Source organism: Trichoderma camerunense, assembly GCF_050948025.1.
Source record: "Trichoderma camerunense strain CBS 138272 chromosome Unknown V8C40scaffold_3, whole genome shotgun sequence".
NCBI classification, from domain to species: domain Eukaryota; kingdom Fungi; phylum Ascomycota; class Sordariomycetes; order Hypocreales; family Hypocreaceae; genus Trichoderma; species Trichoderma camerunense.
The window spans coordinates 1,771,253-1,788,662 of NW_028145367.1; the positions used below are offsets into that span (position 1 = coordinate 1,771,253).

The 17,410-nt window shown below is 51.3% G+C and overlaps 4 protein-coding genes across 4 annotated transcripts; 2 read left to right on the top strand and 2 right to left on the bottom strand.

Annotated features, from left to right (window-relative positions):
• Positions 1-83: 83 nt before the first annotated feature.
• V8C40DRAFT_236211 (snoRNA-binding rRNA-processing protein ENP1) lies at positions 84-1,946 on the top strand. Its single transcript, XM_083214004.1, has 2 exons — positions 84-758; positions 822-1,946. Exons 1-2 carry the CDS (start codon positions 175-177, stop codon positions 1,690-1,692), a joined length of 1,455 nt encoding a protein of 484 aa, XP_083077233.1. The 5' UTR covers positions 84-174; the 3' UTR covers positions 1,693-1,946.
• A 302-nt stretch (positions 1,947-2,248) lies between these two features.
• V8C40DRAFT_284493 (uncharacterized protein) lies at positions 2,249-4,116 on the top strand (the record flags this gene model as incomplete). The annotated part of the gene is made up of 5 exons (XM_083222158.1): positions 2,249-2,313; positions 2,375-2,610; positions 2,674-3,507; positions 3,570-3,607; positions 3,676-4,116. 5 exons carry the CDS (start codon positions 2,249-2,251, stop codon positions 4,114-4,116), a joined length of 1,614 nt encoding a protein of 537 aa, XP_083077234.1.
• A 2,404-nt stretch (positions 4,117-6,520) lies between these two features.
• V8C40DRAFT_147369 (uncharacterized protein) lies at positions 6,521-7,417 on the bottom strand. The gene has a single exon (XM_083211265.1). It carries the CDS (start codon positions 7,319-7,321, stop codon positions 6,707-6,709), a length of 615 nt encoding a protein of 204 aa, XP_083077235.1. The 5' UTR covers positions 7,322-7,417; the 3' UTR covers positions 6,521-6,706.
• A 2,534-nt stretch (positions 7,418-9,951) lies between these two features.
• On the bottom strand, positions 9,952-11,526 carry V8C40DRAFT_236220 (uncharacterized protein). Its single transcript, XM_083214005.1, has 2 exons — positions 11,063-11,526; positions 9,952-10,827 (listed from the first exon to the last, which is right to left on the bottom strand). The coding sequence occupies exons 1-2, from the start codon at positions 11,139-11,141 to the stop codon at positions 10,433-10,435; spliced, it is 474 nt and encodes a 157-aa protein (XP_083077236.1). The 5' UTR covers positions 11,142-11,526; the 3' UTR covers positions 9,952-10,432.
• Between the last annotated feature and the right edge of the window lie 5,884 nt (positions 11,527-17,410).

Consider the following 17,410-nt stretch of genomic DNA (forward strand, 5'->3'; position numbering starts at 1 on the left):
GCGCGCTAAGCCTCATCCGCTGAGAGGGGTGGCAGATCGATAAGACACAAATTTTTGATTTTCTGCCCACCAAGTTTGTCTGGCCCCGGCAGAACCCAAATCGCACCCTGATATCCAACAGTTACATCTACAGAAATCCTCCACCGCAGACTACATACAGCATTGGAATTCAAGATGCCCAAGGCAACGACTCCTACCGCGGCGCGCGGCGGCCGGCGCCACAATCCCCTGGAAGATGACGTTCTGGCGACGGGCATTCTGCGAAACAAGCCTACCAAGAGAAAGTCCAAGGACGTCGAAGAATCCGAGGATGCGTTTGTGGATTCCAAGGCCTCCAAGAACATTCTGCGGATAGGTCGCGAACTGATGGAGGAGGAGAATGCCGAGAACCCGGTAACGAAGCCCACGGTGGACAACTTTGGGTACGATTCAAGATTCGGCGAGGAGGAAGATCACAAGGGCTACGATGAGGAAGAGGCCTGGGGAGACGACGATGACATGGTGGAGGAGGTCGAGGTCGACCCTGAAGACCTCGATACTTACAGGAAATTCATGGGAGACGAAGAGGATGATGATCTGCTGAAGCACGGCTGGGATCTCAAGGGTTCCGGAGAACCCCAGGGCGAGTCCATCAATTTGGCCGACCTGATTCTGGAGAAGATTGCTGCGCATGAGGCAGCTCAGGCTGGCGGGGGCAATGTCCGAGCCCCCGATGACGACTTTGAGCTTCCGCCCAAAGTTGTGGAAGTGTACACCAAGTAAGTGATGCCATATCTTGAAAATGCATGTAGTTACGGGCTCGGAGCTAACAGCACCACAAGGATTGGCGAAATTCTTTCCCGCTACAAGTCCGGACCTCTTCCCAAGCCCTTCAAGATTCTCCCAACTATTCCCCACTGGGAGGACATTATCGATGTCACCAAGCCCGAAAACTGGACACCCAATGCCACTTATCAAGCGACCAGGATATTCGTCTCTGCCAAGCCTGGAGTGGTCCAGCGGTTCCTGGAGATGGTAGTGCTGGAAAAGGTCCGCGAAGATATTTACGACACGAAAAAGCTCAACGTCCACCTGTTCAACTCCCTCAAGAAGGGCCTTTACAAGCCTGCAGCCTTTTTCAAGGGCTTTTTGTTCCCTCTGATCGGCAGCGGCACCTGCACTCTGCGAGAGGCACACATCATTTCAGCTGTCTTGGCGCGAGTTTCCATCCCAGTCCTCCACTCCGCCGCGGCCATCAAGGGTCTTTGCGACATTGCCGCTCAAGAGGCTTCTCAGGGCAGTGAGGGAGGTGGAGCGACCAACATCTTCATCAAGACTCTTTTGGAGAAGAAGTACGCTCTCCCTTACCAGGCTATCGATGCTCTAGTCTTCCACTTCTTGAGATTCCGCGCCGAAGATCCCGCTACCGCCAGGGCCGGCGATAACACGACCGTTGTCATGAGCGGATCCGACTACAGAGCTAAGCTGCCCGTTATTTGGCACCAGAGTCTTCTGGCGTTTGCGCAGAGATACAAGGGCGACATCACCGAAGACCAGCGAGAGGCACTGCTGGATCTGCTGCTAACGCACGGTCACTCTGCCATTGGCCCTGAAGTCAGACGAGAGCTGCTGGCTGGACGAGGCCGTGGAATTCCTCTGGAGCCTCAAGGAATGGCTCTGGATGGCGACGACACGATGGAGATGGATGCATAATTGCATAGCGACTGATGGGAACATGTATGGCGTTTTCGGCGTATTTGGATTGGGAAGCCACTAAAATGGATGTTTGAGTAATGAGGACAGATGGATCAGGTCTCATGAGACATGTCAAGTGCGACAATACCAGTTTTCTTTTCTTTTCATGTCAAATGAATAAAAAAGTATATCATTGTGTGATGCTAAATTCCTAAAGCTAGTGAGATGGGGTGAAATATTCCGCTCCCGACTGGACCTTCCATTAACTCTCACCTATCATCTGTCTAATCTTGTCTTGGTTTCATACACGCGCCTCTCTGAAAACTCTCCAGTTACATCAAACGATCCCCTATAAACATATCCCGAGTACTCTTAATCCTACCATCGTCCAGCACCTACATCCTAAGAGGAGTGTCGCGACTTTCCTCCTCTCTTTTTCTCTTCTTTTTTAACTATTTATTTATTGCACTATTTTGTTTCGTTTCGCAGCTGTTTTGCCGATTCGTCAGAGACAAGTTGAAGCGCTGTCGCATCCGCTTCATTGTTTTCCAGTGGGTGACGATAGCCTTTCATCATGTCCGATAAACAACACGCAGAAATAGCAACAGCAAGCAGCACTTCAGATTCTCATGATGACAGGTACAGCCTCAGCTATTATGTGTTTGTTAATTACCTCGATAGTGCTAATCATATTCTACAGTTACTTTGACCTCTCAGTCCGGTCTTTACCTTGTCCACCGCCGTACCTTCTACTAACCCTTGCGCCGCCCTCTACAAGCTCTCATGAGCCACCTCGATTGACTCCTTGGGACAGGGCTATGCAAGATGGTGCCTTTACAAACTCAACGTCTCCTGCAGGTTCACCGGACAGAAAGAGAGCTGAGTCTTTATCCACATCTGCCCCAAAATTCGGCGTCGACCCGCCACGGCCACCTCGTGAGGGATACGAGTAGGTCTGGTTCCCTGAGGGATATTGGGCGGAGAGACAGCTCACGCCAGCCTCTCCCCGAAAGAGCAACGCCAGTTCTAATGTGCGCTTCTGGAAATGGCGCTCACGATCTACCAAATCTGCCAGTGAGACGGACGCACTACTCAATGGGCGTTTAGCCTCTCGAGTGACCTCTGCAACTGGACCAAAATCGAAACCCGACCTTCCAAGACATGACCCGCCTGCCATTCATCAAGTGTGGACTCCATATCTATCCGAGTCTGATCATGTATTCTCGTTACAACACCCCACTGCAGAGCCTGTCTCGCCTTCTACTACTGCAATTACGCCTTCAAAGTCACAGCAGTCGAGCGAAAGCATTGTAGTCTCTCCCGGTTCAAAGAACTACCGCTTAGTCGACACCCCAAAAACCACCTCGCCCGAGCACCATACTCAAACAACCGTGAAAACCGGGTCGCCAACGCCCTTACTCTCTCCAAGACTCTTGTACCTCAAGGCCAAAAAAGAAATCGAATCCAAGCTCAAGCAAAAACAACATGAGGACTCGTATATCCATTATACATCAGATGCCGGCAATCAGACAGATGTCGGGGTAGAACCAAAGGGTCCTTGCAATGATCTAGCCCCTGATGGGGATTGTCGTACGCGGTCGACGGTTGAAGGTGCGAGAAAATTCCTCGCCTCTCAGAACATCAGCAAGACGGGAACGTGGTTTAAAGACGAGTTCCATACTTCCAAGATAGGCCGCAAGCTTTTTGGAAGAGCCCCATGGCATCGAAAGGAGTCTGGGGACTCGTTCACCAGCGTATCCAGCTCCATCAGGGCCGTTCTTAAGGGCAGGACACCGCCTGCGAGTCCTGCCACTCTCGGGTTGAGCCACACGAGTACGCCAGCACACTCCATGTCAAGTATAAGTATATGTAGAAGCTAATTTCCGATCTGCCAGGTCTCTATAACTTATCCCATAGCACATTTCCCGGAGGGGTGAGTATCTCTCTCTCCTCGGCTTCTATGCTTTGCGTTGTGAGTTACATCAACTTATCGCCGAGTAGGAGGCCATTCGAGTCAGCACACCTCCCTTGGACGAAGATACAGCCGACGGCAGGCCGCGGGCTTTTTTTACGTCATTGACACCTCCTAGGACTGGTGGCGAGACCAACTCCAAGACGGCTTCGCCATCGAATCGCTCTATGAAACGCTACAGTATCCACAGTAGCAGCATGGCATCGCAGTCTCGCGAGTGGTGGGAGCAGGTACCTCCACGTGGATCTCGCCGCGAGATTCCTGTTGATATTGGCACTTCAGCCAGCAAATTCGAATTCGATGTCCCGGAACATTTGCCGTCAAGCCCAATGTGCCCTGCCAACAAGCGCCACAAGAGCGGTGGCACAGGCTTGTGTGTGTATCACGGACGGAGAAAGACTAAGTCTGTTCTGAGAGATGAAATGAGCAGAGTAGAAACACCAGAATACTCATCAGCAGATAATGGTTGATACACGGAGGCACGCAGTTGTTACTTGGCCCTTTTCAGCTCCAACGCCCCTTGATAGAGTCCATTTTCCCTACGATACCTATCTGTTTGTGTTTATTAGCATAGAATACGGAATCACAACCTTTTCCTCATAGGATCCGAAATTCAGTTTATTATTGCCTCTTGTATCCAAGCCAGTGAAGATCACATATATCCAGGCACGTCATAAAGGCTCAAGCGCCAACGAACCTCGGCTGGTAATCCGACCTCCATACGATGCAATAAACACATTTAAATGAAAATCGTGCCTTGCACTTTGATACAGTTTTCAGGTATCCCTGAACTTTCCGGTGTCATCTACGTCTAAACTGTTATACGCGAAAGTATATCTGCAATCCTCAATACAATTAATCTCAGGGGTCTCCAGAAGATCAGGACGATGGCAGCGCATTTTTCGAAACATCGTCCACGATGTTCATCGATCCGCGGAGAGACGTGTCCGAAACCTCTCTATAACCCAGTGACTCTTTTACCATTATCCCCAGGATACAGCCATCTGCCACTACCCAGTGGATTAAATATCCACTTCTCTGACCGGAATCTTCCCAAAGGCGATCGACGTTACATCAAAGGCCGGTTCTAATTTCCATTCTAGTAGCGCTTTGGTTGGCGATTGAAAGGCTAAAATAGATTAATGAATGTATCTAGTGGGTTGCAACTTCTTTGCCAGTCCGAATGCTGCTCAGAAATCAGCCAGTGAAGGGTATTTCGCGGTTGGGTCCTTTTAAACAGAATGCCTTGGCTTTCTTTACCAGTATTCTTCAAAGAGACTTTGGGGTTGGTTTCATTCTCAAGAATGAGTAGCCAGTAGAGTTAAATCTCATCTCAAACCAACGGTATACATGAAATTTCATTGAGACACACAATCCGCCTCTAGATCTGTATATTAGACATATTCTATTATAGACACAGAACCTTTGTCTCTACTCCATATTTGTCCGCTTGTATAACTCAACAAACTAACCCTGCTAATGCCGTATCTAAATAAATCGCCACGCTCTATTAAACAACAACTCCATTCGTCATCATAGGGTCAGATGCTCTCTTCCACGACGATCCCCATCTTCCAAACTGGAGAACTTTGACACAAACCAACTCGGGCAAGCCCTCCTTCACGAGGAAATAAGACCCCCCCAGTAAACAAACCCGCGCTCCTACTGTTAGACAAATAATTGCTAAAAAGCCCATGTTCCTAGCCAATAATCCCGACACGATAATCACGATGCTTATCTTACGTTGCGGCATGGAAACGACCAGGGATATCGGACTAGGCCGGTGCCCGTCATGAATCATGCGACCAAATCCTTGATCGCGTTTCATGACAAGAGTCCCGCGATCCTTTACGATATATCGTTCTTCGGTGTAGCTTCAAGGAGGTCCTTACAAGATAACGTAGGCCATCACATCGGCAAACTCTGGGCTTTTTACCAAGGTTATATCCCTCTTACTTACTTCATGTTGTATTCATGAGGATCCCCCGCACAACGCTAACTTGGCAAGGAGCACAAAGAACAAACCCTACATTTTGTATCCTCATTAGGTAGCTCGCTAGTCCGTGATGAAGGTCATTTTTGGCAAAAGGCCGCCCTTCTCGGTAATTGATGCCTCATGGCCAGGGCTCTGCCGACGAGTTTCTCCCTCCCAATTATCCCCTATTAAGGAAACATGGCAAGAAATCACCTCTACATACTATAAAACGAATCATGCGCATAGGGTATGATCACATAGCGGCTCCGTCGTCTACGTGTCTCGACCGGAGATGATTCCAGAGAGAGAAAGGCTTCCGGCGTGCCGTGTGCAAAGTACATATACCAAGTGATGGAATAAACGACCACGGGGGCGGCAGCGAGTGTCATTGCACAAGTCTCGGCCGATGGAGACTTTACTGCCGATTCCACTCGCATGCCCAGCCGAACGAGGTGGTATTGCTCCATAGGAAGCCCGCAGACAGGTAGGTACGCGTGTCACTCTGTGTGTATTAGTGTATGCTGTGATGCCCCTTGTCCATGGGAATCGAAACCGGGATCGTGCAGCAAGGAAACACGAACCACGTTGCGAGTAAATACATCTGTCCGTCTTGTAAACGGCAAAGTCTCCCCAATCTCGATAAGCCCGGTCCCGCACCTCTTGTGCGTGCACAGGCAGTCCAAACCGAGGGGGCATACGATATAAGATGACCATACGGAGCTTTGCCGTTGCACGTCGTATTGATGCGGCTTACATCTAACTCGTATGTACGAGCCTGCTATTAAGGGCTTCGATCGTGCCTGGAGGACCCTGTCCGGAATCACAATTGATTCTAGAAGAGAGAATCGTCAAGAGGCGAGTTTAATGACCTACCTATTGCAGGCCACGCACGCACGTACGCACGTACATGTAGAGATTGTTGCCTGCTCAAAACGTCGTTGACTAGGGGTCTTGGGTTAGGTGCATGTATGTCGACCCTTGCATATTACATGCCATGTAGATACGGAGAAGAGCACAAGCGCAATGCGTACGGCCGCGGCAGATCTGCGTCAGACAGCCAGGCCTCGGTCTGAAACATTACTTACCTAGGTATAAGATGATATACAGACTCGATTGCGAATATGCATAGTGCGCATGTAAGCTAAGCGTCGCAAACGCCGTCTCTGGGGAATGACCAAGGCTAACTTTCCAAACCAAAGAACCGCGGCCCAGCAAGGCGCAGAGCAGAGAGAACTCAAGCCACGACGTCCGGGCCGGCTATCGAGAAGAGTTTGTCGGGACAGTCGAACCAGCCACGCAGCGGAGTGGCTTGAAAAATTTCGCCGGTGGAAAGACTTCAGGAATCCTTTGTAAGAATTGAGGCGTTTGAGCCGCGGACCGCGCTGGTCCTTTGCCAGTGCCCAAAGCAGAAGCACCCATAACAAGCTCCATGTCTGTATTGGGACAGGCAGATGGCCTCGGAGAATTTCCAACGGCGTGTCCGGCCAAGGTGAAGGAAAACATTTCGGGGGTGTCCGAATAGGTAGGCAACACAGATGCTCTGACGGTCTGTTGACGGCAATGCGCCGATATTTCGAGGGGATGTCGGTGTCGGTTATAGAAGCACATGGATCAATGAGTACAGTATTGCGTTGCGCGCTGAAAGAAACGTTGCAGCTAGTACCATGATAGCCCCCAAGTCCCAGGGTAAAGACAGGCATATATCGCTTGTTTTTTCTCTTTCATGCAGGACATACGAGTATAACTGTAATGCTTGTACTTAGCCAAGCAACGGCGAATATGGGTGCGGCATGTCCTTGTTCTGGCAAGTGGAAACTGTATCACAATGGCATAGCCGCCATGGCGTTGAGCAACATGGATCAGTGCCATATGACGAGATTGGCAACTCCGGCATCACAGCGCTTTGGCCGTCTGGGGATCTGTGTATGAAATACAGGCTCTGCTGCAGACACGGCGAATCGGCATGCCTGTACCGAATACTACAGTGCACTTTGATGCCCAGAGAGAGCGACATCGACAGTTCAATAGGCGAGAAACCGGCGGGAAGTGGGCGGAGTGTTTTGATGGAGCTAGAAGTTCGGCGAAGTCCTGGAGAAGACATCGCTTTCCAACCGAAAAAAAAAACATGGGGAGCTCGAGCCAAGTTTCGAGCTGCTGATATTGAATCAAGGACTTGCGGCAGCTCTGCAGGGACGATGCCAGATGCCTATGCACCATTTAGGTAGGCAGGGCCGGTAGTAGCGTGTGGCGAGTGATGGCGCTGATGTGATGTCTATGTCCACTGAAGATCATGGCTGTAGTCCGTCTACGGCGACAGATGCATAACTGTGAACTCGTATGCAGGGCAAGCAAGATTCTGTGTGTACGAGTACTGATATCGTGACGCCCCCACGTGTGCCATCTCATGAATCTCGCATGGCTGAAGGTTGGGGGCCATGGAAAAACTAGATTCAAGACAAAACCCACATGGCAGCCCCGGGAGAAAAAAAAGAAAGAAGAAAAAAGCTGAGAATTCTCCTAGCGGGCTGGGATCAGGCCCGGTACGTACTTGATGGTTATCAAAAGCTGAGGTGCTAGATTGCTAGGCCAGTTTGTTGATTGCTTTTGACTCAGGACGGTGGGGGGCAAATGGAGGTTGTTTGCAAAGATGGAGAGATCACGTTGGACAAAAGGTGGAATTTGGGGGCGGTCTGCACCGTCCTGTCATGACAAGAGTGTAGCAGGTACGAGTACAAGCGTGTGGAGATGGCGGAGTCGCCTAGTACTCATACAAGTGCTTGAGTGCCTTAGTAGTATCCATTGCCTGGAGACACGAAGCGGTAAAGATTAAGCTAAAGACTCAAGTTGAAATTATATCAGTTATAGGCAATTCGTAGTGCCGTCGAGAGAGAATATGGAGCCGGGGAATGGAGCCTTATACAGGCAGCAGAATTGCTGCAAAACTGCCGAAACAACGTGCACAGTCGCAGCAACAGCACCGGTGATGCGGCCTGCAAACGCCGGTCTCACGGGTCAAACTACTAACCACTAGGTGGCTCTTCGTACCATATCTGTGGAACTAATGTTTCCTTCATTTGTTGGATGCAGCAACATAGACTGACACATGCGTCGCGCCCCAACTGCAGCATTACATTGACGCATTCCCGCTATATCGTCTCCCTCCCGAAGCAGCCAATGAGAGGCTTCTAGGTGCCGCAATAGGGAAGTGAGTGCTTCTCTCCTAATGGCTCCTGGACACGGGCAGGGTTTTGGAAATAACAACATAATATAGCCTTCAACTGCTTTGGGTGCGTGCTCTGTTGCGACTGGCTCAGAGTCACTCGCACGCGCTCAAAACTAAGGCACTCAACTCCTCACTAGCAGTGCTCCCCCAACCACTTGGTTTGCTTGTGCTCTATTGTACGGAGCACTGGGCTGAGTCGAGAGCCGAACAGGGTTCTGCCGTGCGTGAGAGCCAAGTGCGAGTAGGTACTTGTCCCATACGCCTACTGCACAGGCAAGGCAAGGTATCTGACAGGGGGCGTGGGTGTACATGTAAGAGAGAGCAGCTTGCAGATCCAATAACGTGTGCTCGGTACTGGGCCAAGCTTCGTTTCCTGCCTTTCTTTCTTGGCCTAATCTCCTATTCTGCTTCTCTTGCGGCAGAATTTGGCTCTCCACCCTCTTAGATGCGGAATCTGTCGGCTCCTGGCACGGGAAGCCCTTTAGAAGGCATTAGAATGGCAAAAAGAAGGCCGACTGGTTCGTGACAGGGGGCGTGTGTGTGTCTGCAAGACAGGGTTGCCAGGGGTTGGTTGGCTCTCTGCGATTTGGGGGGAGTGCATGCGCAACACATGGCAAAGTACTCGCGACCTGGCTGCACACGAGCGGATCTTGGTTTGCTCTCGAACTGCCATTTGGGCGGCTGGACGAAGCTAGCAGCCCATTACTAACGAGTCTTGTGTACCATACCTTTTGGGGTGCCGGGGACATGGATATGGCTGGAATAAGGCGGCTTTGGGAGCCAGAGCTGGAGACGATTCGGCCTCAATTGCTGGCATCGCCGTTTCAGATGAGATGCGTCAGATGGATCCTGATACATGAGCGCACCATAAATAGAACCATTGGCAATCTTGGACCCGAATCCATCGAGCTGCTAACGGGCGACTACTGCTCGCAAGCGCCTTGTCGACACTTACACAGCGACAGCTCACCGCCGAAATGCGCCAGGGCATGGATGAGTGGATGGGCTCAATGACTGTCATGCCGTACCAGCGCAGTTAGCGCTTGTGTAGAATCGAATTGATTGCGACTGATGCGGTGTGCTACCGGAACCAATCCAATAATGAAACCATCGGATGCTCCGGACGGTCTCAACGCCTAGACAGAGGCGTGTCGATGCTATCGACGTTGCATTGTTTTGCAGCCGGCAGTTCAAGTGAAACCCGACTCGTGGATTTGCTCTCTTCCTGTTTTTTTCGTTTGCAAACCCGATCCACCGACCAGAAACTCGGCCATCACGAACATCAGGCCACTCTTTTATTACCGACCGTTGCAACTGATTCACGATCCATGGACAGTTGGAGTTGGGGAAAAAAGCAAAAAACTGGCCCGTGGCCCACAATAAGCCCAAAAAGTCTATTTATTGACACGCCATTTCGCCCGCGTGCAAGGCGAAAAGCATGTCACATTTTGCGGATTACTGATTATTGAGAAAGCTGTCGAATATTCATGTAACCGGCACTGTCGACGGGCGGTGGTTAATATATGGTGCATGCCGTAGGATTTGACAAGTGACCGTCAGCGACAGTGATGGAATCATGCTAGCGGTATCAGGCATTGTGCTGTGCTCTCTGGACAAGCAACAGGTACTTTGTACATGTAGCTGGCGATTTGTGCCACTCCTCCATACATGCATTCTTTGTGTCCTGTATCACGGCCGGTAGCCTGTACTTTGTTGGATGGCGCACATAATCCACATCCCACGGCTGTTGGATGTACGTGCGACGAAGATCGCACGTGTCACGGCAAATGCCATGTGGCCATCTTCGGATAATAACGAGAGGGAGCGAAGGCGAGATTCGGCCGGCATACCTGAGCCACGAACAGCTCGTATGTCGGGACAGGATAGCCCGGCCACTACTAAGATTAAAAGATGCGAAAAAAAGGCCCTTACATGGTGCGCTCCGTATGCTTGCATGAAGAGTTGCAAGGTACCGCTGCCAATCTGCCAGTAAGGTTAATAAACTTGTGACTAACAAGAATGATTTCTGAGTTTTGTGCTTGCAAATCCTTTTGTTGGGCTGAGAGGAGAGAGAGAAAGAAAGAGAACGGTTCAATGACACCACTCCAACTCCGACAATTCAGGCAGTTTCTCGCAATCAACTAACCAACTGCAAGCAAGCATTCATGTTGTCAAGGGACAAGCCGAAGCCCGGCAGTTCAAGGAGCAGCCTACTTACAAGCTTCGCAGAAGCGAGCAACCCTCCTTTTCCTGCCGTGCAACCACCTCGCGTGTCTATTGGCGCTGCGGCTGCCCATTTTCGGCTGTGTGAGCCCTTTTGCTCGCCTCGGCAGGTAAATCGTCAAGTCGACTTGTTGAGATAAACGTCATGAGCCGAATGCAACTGCGGCATCTTAGTACAGAGTACACGCACACGTACGAGGACGCGATAATGGGTAATACCACCTCCATCCTTCCACCCGAGGCGCAAACAAGTGCACAAGTCCAGTCCAGTAAAAGGCTGAGATCCAATCGAAGCTCCCTGGCATCCCGTCTTGCACACGCCCCTCCTTCTCCTCTTTTCCCTAGTCCGACAGGGAATAACTCGCTTTTGGGGCTGGCTCGCTTTGCCAGACACCCCGTCATGGCGCCTCGTGGTGCATCTTCACAAAACACGTGGCAAAATGCGATATCCACCAGTTCAAGGTGCCTCCTTTTCCCGTTCTGCCGGCCTCCACCGCCTGTCTCATTGGCGGGTCGGGCACAGCAGCTTTCCAAAGTTCTCTTACATGCATAGCGGGGCCCGAGGGAGGCGAGATGACTGGCTGCAACCACCTGCAAACCCTGTCGAGCACAGCCCCGTTACTGAGGTTTCTTTCTTTTGGCACAAAGCACGTACTAGTACTCGTACTGGTACCGAAGGGCCAAGCAGCCGCCGTTGACGATTTTTGTCGGGGTTAGAAGCAGCAGATGTTAGCGCCCTTCTTTCCCGCCACGGCCTTGCGTCATGGGATGACATATCCCGCCAAGGTCAGGCTCGTCAGTGGCATCGCCAACTGAAAGCTCCCATTGAGACACTGCTGATTTGGCTTTGGCATTTGCTTTTCCGTTTCTGAGCGGAGGGTGTAAGATGTTTCGCCTCTCTACCCAGAGTAGTATTATGTTTTCTTTTCAATTGTTGCTTGCGAAAAGTGGCGTCAACAGCTGAGCGAGAAAGCTTCTGTTTTCATTACGGTTTTTTATCGCAAAGCAGGGTGACCCTGGAATCTTCAACACTTATCGCGAGGAGAAGCTGATTCATTCGCAGCCCACAAGAGCTTACAGCAGCTTGGACCACCAGCCTACTCCTCTTTTCGCCTTCTCAATTTGCTTGCTGCAGATGATGACAAAATGGTCGTCGTGGAACCAAAGACGCCCTGTACCCAGGGGGAGGTGCACACACTGTCGCGCCTCGGAATTCCAGAATCGAGGCTATCGTTCAAGGTTCTACGGAAAGTGGCAGGATTGTTAGATCTGCCACGTGGAATGCACACATGAAGCCAGGTTTTGCATCTAACGGGAACCATGGGCGCTGTGGAAGCGCCCTTGCAAGGTGCAGAATCATTGTGGCGCCCGTCCACAGCCCACACAGGCGCATCTTGGAGCCATTGAGAGTCGGTGAGGCGTATCCACCTCGCTCAAACTTTGGTCCGTCCAGAGAGCCATTGTCTCAGCATGAGGGTTTCTAGCTCTGCTTCGCTCTCGCCTTTGCCTAGAGCCTCGGTTCGGCTGTCGGGGCATGGCTTTCTTCTTTGACAGCGCTGAACGAATCCTACTTGGGGCTGGTCGCGAGAGACGGAGAGAATAAGCTCATCGTCAGCTGCTTGGCATATGGCTAAGCAAGCAGTGCCATGGATGGCGGCTTACTGCATATTCAACTACCAGCTACATGTAATGAGAGCGGAGGTCGAGCCAAGGAATCCATTCATATCCACCGCTGTGTTCGGCCGCAAACGGGCTTTTCGCACGTCACAGCATCGGCCGCTCACTCATACGGCCGATACCCGCCCGGACCCGGCGGAGGCAGGGATTACACTCGACGCATGACTTCTCGTTCTGGCGATTGAAATCATGCCAGATACCAGCATGCAGGTGTGTGCATACGGGCTTACAAAAGTATTGGGGGATGGCACAGTCACTCTGTGGGGAAACACTGCCGGGGGCGGAGGATTCGCATGCGGAGTTCAGGCCCGAGACACGTTTTTGTTGGCGGCTTCGCTGCCTCGCCTCCTCTCCCGAGACGAGCCAAAAGACGCAAAGAGCTCGCGTGGCAGCAGCACAGTAGCACGGCTAGCCACTTGGCCGCTCTCCCCGCAATCATATCACACCAGTACCGTCGACAAGCTTTGCCTTGTCTTGCTTACATATCCGTCAATTGACACAACGACCGATAGATGATGGCAACTCTTCTCCACTGATGTGACATGCCGCATCCATCATCTCGATTCCCGAGTAGGTTGAGAACGAAGAAGGGTTCTCAGTGGCAAGCGAATTTGTGACAGATGGAATAACGCCCGCTCGGGTATGCTTTCGAAGGTGGCAGAACGGTTTGTTTACTAACTACGCCAAGTGGCAACCCGCGAGCCGAAGTTGATTTTCGAAGCTTGTTCCTGTTGACAATACTGTAGCCTCGGCCTCGATATCCGTCCGCATTCCTGTGTAGAACGCCAACTATCGGATAAGACGAATGGCGAACTGATCCATTGCATCCGATTGCCTGCCTCTGGTATCAGTCACACGATGCATGATTCACGAAGGTGGCAATGTTGTATGCAGCTTGTTTTCGAAAGCACATCACATACCTTGGTAGGTAAAAGTGACCTACCCTACAAACCTGGCTTTTCCGAGAGAAATCCGGACTCCGACTGCAATGTGGTTGATGCGCTGTGCGCCCCGAGAAATGCATAACCATCAATATATTCCATTACATGCCTTTACCTGCCCCTAGCGCGGAAAGAATATCGGGAAGAATCCAAGCCCGACTCTACCAGCCTTGGCATTAGTACTAGCTACAGCATGCCTGTCGCATTTCAACACTCAAATACGAGCTCGGAGCCGCAGGGTCTTTTTTCAGCCCGTCAATGGGACAATAGGGCGCGAGCTGCAACACGCTATGGCTTCGACGCGATGACAAAAATGTGTCCATGGGCCAGGCTAGCCCGTGGGATGGGATGCAAACAAGCTACGCATGCTTACTTACCACGCGCTCTGCGACTGAGTCGGACGAACTTGGCGGTTATCAGATCCGGGAGGTAGAGGGCTCCGTACTTTGTACACGCGGCAACAGGAGATGAGCTCTAGATCTTGCGCTCCGGGTTGTCTTGGCAGATCGGCAGAAAAGACGATCTGATACTTAAGGCTTAGCTAGCCTCTGTCTGGCGCGCAACGTGGTAATAAGCCCGCGTCTTGAGCAGAACCCCGTCCAAGTAAGCGCAATCTGACATGCCCGTACTCCGTACAGACTTCACTGTTAGAGTAGAGTGGCAGACAGGCTTCCAACGTGCGTCTCGGTAGGCGGCGCTCAATCGCAGTCCGAGCATCCTCCTGAAACATCGCCAAGTACGGGTACTGGCCAAAAGGAGCAATTGGGACTAATAAACTGCGGGAACAGATAGGGCTGGGCTCGTCACACCGCTGCAGCAAGATCATCATCTCATCTATCTATGGAATAGTAGCACACGCACTCGAGATAGCACGCGTGCGTTGATTGTATATCTTCATTAGCAAATCATTGTCCGGGTGCATGGTGTATAAGTGATCCCGGGAGCGCCCCTCTTGTGACATCCTCAGGGGAAAATATGAAGCTGTCCCTGGGTCTGCAAGGAACACGACAATGACGCCGCTTGCTCCGCGCCTCTCCTGATTTTTTTCTTCAGTCTTCCGTGGCCCCCTTTGACTATCCAAACGTTCTCAGCAATTGCCGGGTCCTGTTTCGTTTCAGCTGCCGCTCGCTCCGAAAATCCCTAAATAGCCTCCCTGAGCAGCTGTGATTTTAGGGTTCCGAGTATTTTCTTTCCATGATTCAAGCTTGACGCCTTCGGTCATCGCCTCTGCTATTACTTTGCGCACCGTCCACCAAGATACGGCATCGAATAAACGAGCTAGTTTCAATTGAAGCTTTTCATTTTCAATTTTCTTTTTTTAACACTATCCTTGTCTTGCTTACCACCTATTTCGTCCTTGCCGAAAGATAGGGAAGAAGAAGAAGAAGAAGAAGAAGAAGAATACCTGCCTCTGATATTTACTTCAGCCGGAGATATACCGGATTCCGACGACGACATACGAATTACCCTTGGGCTTATGCTGCTATCGATTTTCTGCATTTCTGCAGGGAGACGCACAGAGTGAGACTTATTCCCGAAAAAGGCATACCCCAGATTATCGCAAAAAGCCAAGGAAACCGCTCCCAGCCAACCACGAGAGAGAGTGCATGGTCATACAGGTGAATAATGTGATTTCCCTCTTGTCCATTCTTCCTATCATATCACACCCCGGCATATATCATATCGCCATAGCTCGGCCATGATCCTCCTTGCCCCTAACAGCGCAAACTTGCGTCCGCTTCTAGAAGAGCCATGGATGGCAGCTGCACACCCTCCTCATTGGCCCGTCCAGAAGAAGAATGGGGCCTCTCCCTGTGGCCACATGACAATGTGAAACCCAGCCAACTAGCTTCATGGGGCGTCTCTGCTAATGCGAATATGGCTGATAAGAGGCAAGACCCAGACAATAAACTCTCCAGACTTGTACAGGAATGTCGAGGGAATGTCCCGGCCCATCAACGCATAGACAAACCCACGAACGACGCCCTCTAACAAGTCTCAATTGGCAAGTCCAAACCCGGCGAGCTGAAACAAAGGTCAACGGCCAGGGACAAGCCGGAAAATCATTCGGACATCGCGAAGCTGGTCCAAGTTTGCTTCATCACGGCGTCACCGATTTTGCACCGCTTTCTCAACTACTTACCCCGGCCCCCCTCAGCTACCACCACGGCGCGGTACTAGGTAGCTTCGGTAGGTGGCAAAGTTTCTACTTGGTCGCTCTCCTCTCTTTTCTTCTTAGTTTGGCGCACCCTCCTCCAGCCCTCTACCCTTTTTCGGAATACCTTGAGAAAAAAGAAAAAAAAAAGGCTGTGATAGGGTGGTCCCCTTGTGGGCACTATCCAGCCACTAGCTGGCCCTTTTTATTTTTTCTCCGTTGGCGGTGAAGTCGCCATGACGGGTCGAAACACATATCAAATCACATTTGTCACATTATAGGGAAAACCTGCCACTACTTTGCTGCTACCCTGGAAGACGTGCATGAACCTTCAATTTACTAGGAGCACGCCGTTACTCAATGGGCGAAATACGGAGTCGTCTTTTGCCCGCCAGAAGAGTAAGAAGGGCAAACGGGAATAAAGTATCCTGCACCATAGGGCTCAGATGACGACGGTGGTTCGGATAGTCACCGAACGCCTCTTGCGAAAGAGAAAAAAAAGAAGGCAATTGGAAGCATTGTGACAAGGGTTTGGGGGGCGAAAGAAAGCAAAAAAGCTCTTGTCCCAGGGAGACCTGGTTAGTGCCTTGGTCGATCATTGGAATCCAGACGCTGTTTTCTCTTTCTTCGCTGGTCCTGTTCCCTCGCTGGTATGACACAAGTGCAACATGCTAGCCTCTGTGCTCGGGACATTTGTCTCTTTGCAAAGCGCAAGCCCGCTCTCCACGCCAGGACGTGTAGTACTCGTGCTAGCAGCGTTCTTACCGCTACTGCGCAAGTACCAGGGTCAGCTGCCCCACGGCCAGAGCTGGGCAATGGATGATGCTGGTCGTTCTTCTCCAAGCAGCCAGCACGCACAGCGGCCCGGCGCTTGGGAAGAAGCCAAGAGTCGCTCCATGAGGCACGCAAGTGGCGTGTACTAGTACCTCACACAAGGGTCTCGAGGACGGCATTGGGGTTTGAGCGTGTGCGCGTTTCTGATGCTGATGCTGATGCTGATGCTGCTGATAATGATGATGGTCAAAATGATGGTGATGATGATGACGATACTGTCCCGTCAAAGCCCTTTGCCGCTTGGAGAAGTTGCTCCTTGCTGCTGCTCTTGTCACCGGCATTAGCACCACATCCGGGTTCCTCTACTGGTGCTACCTCTTGGTGTGAACCTGTATGAACCGATTGCTGCCTCTCCTCCCTCTCGCCCTTGTCCCTGTACCTGTACCCTGTACAAGTATCTGTATGTGCGTGCCACGAGCACAGCGCCAAAACCAGACCCTGGCCTCCTTTCTTCCCACAAAAACGTGGTTCTTGTGGGACTTGCAGAAGTGCGACGACTCGTCAGTTGTCGCCTCACAGCAAATGTAATAAACGGGTCGTTTTGTGGACCTGTTCCTGCTGGCGCTGCCCCGCTGCATCAATGCTGTCTGGTGGTCTTTTTTTTTTCTTCACTGAGTTTCAAGCTCGGTTTAGTGCATACCCACATCCCGCCCTCTGTCCCAAGCCCAAGCCCAAGAGCCAGTTTTGGCGAACAAATCGATACATGTACGCCATTGACTGCGGCCTTGTAACTCGT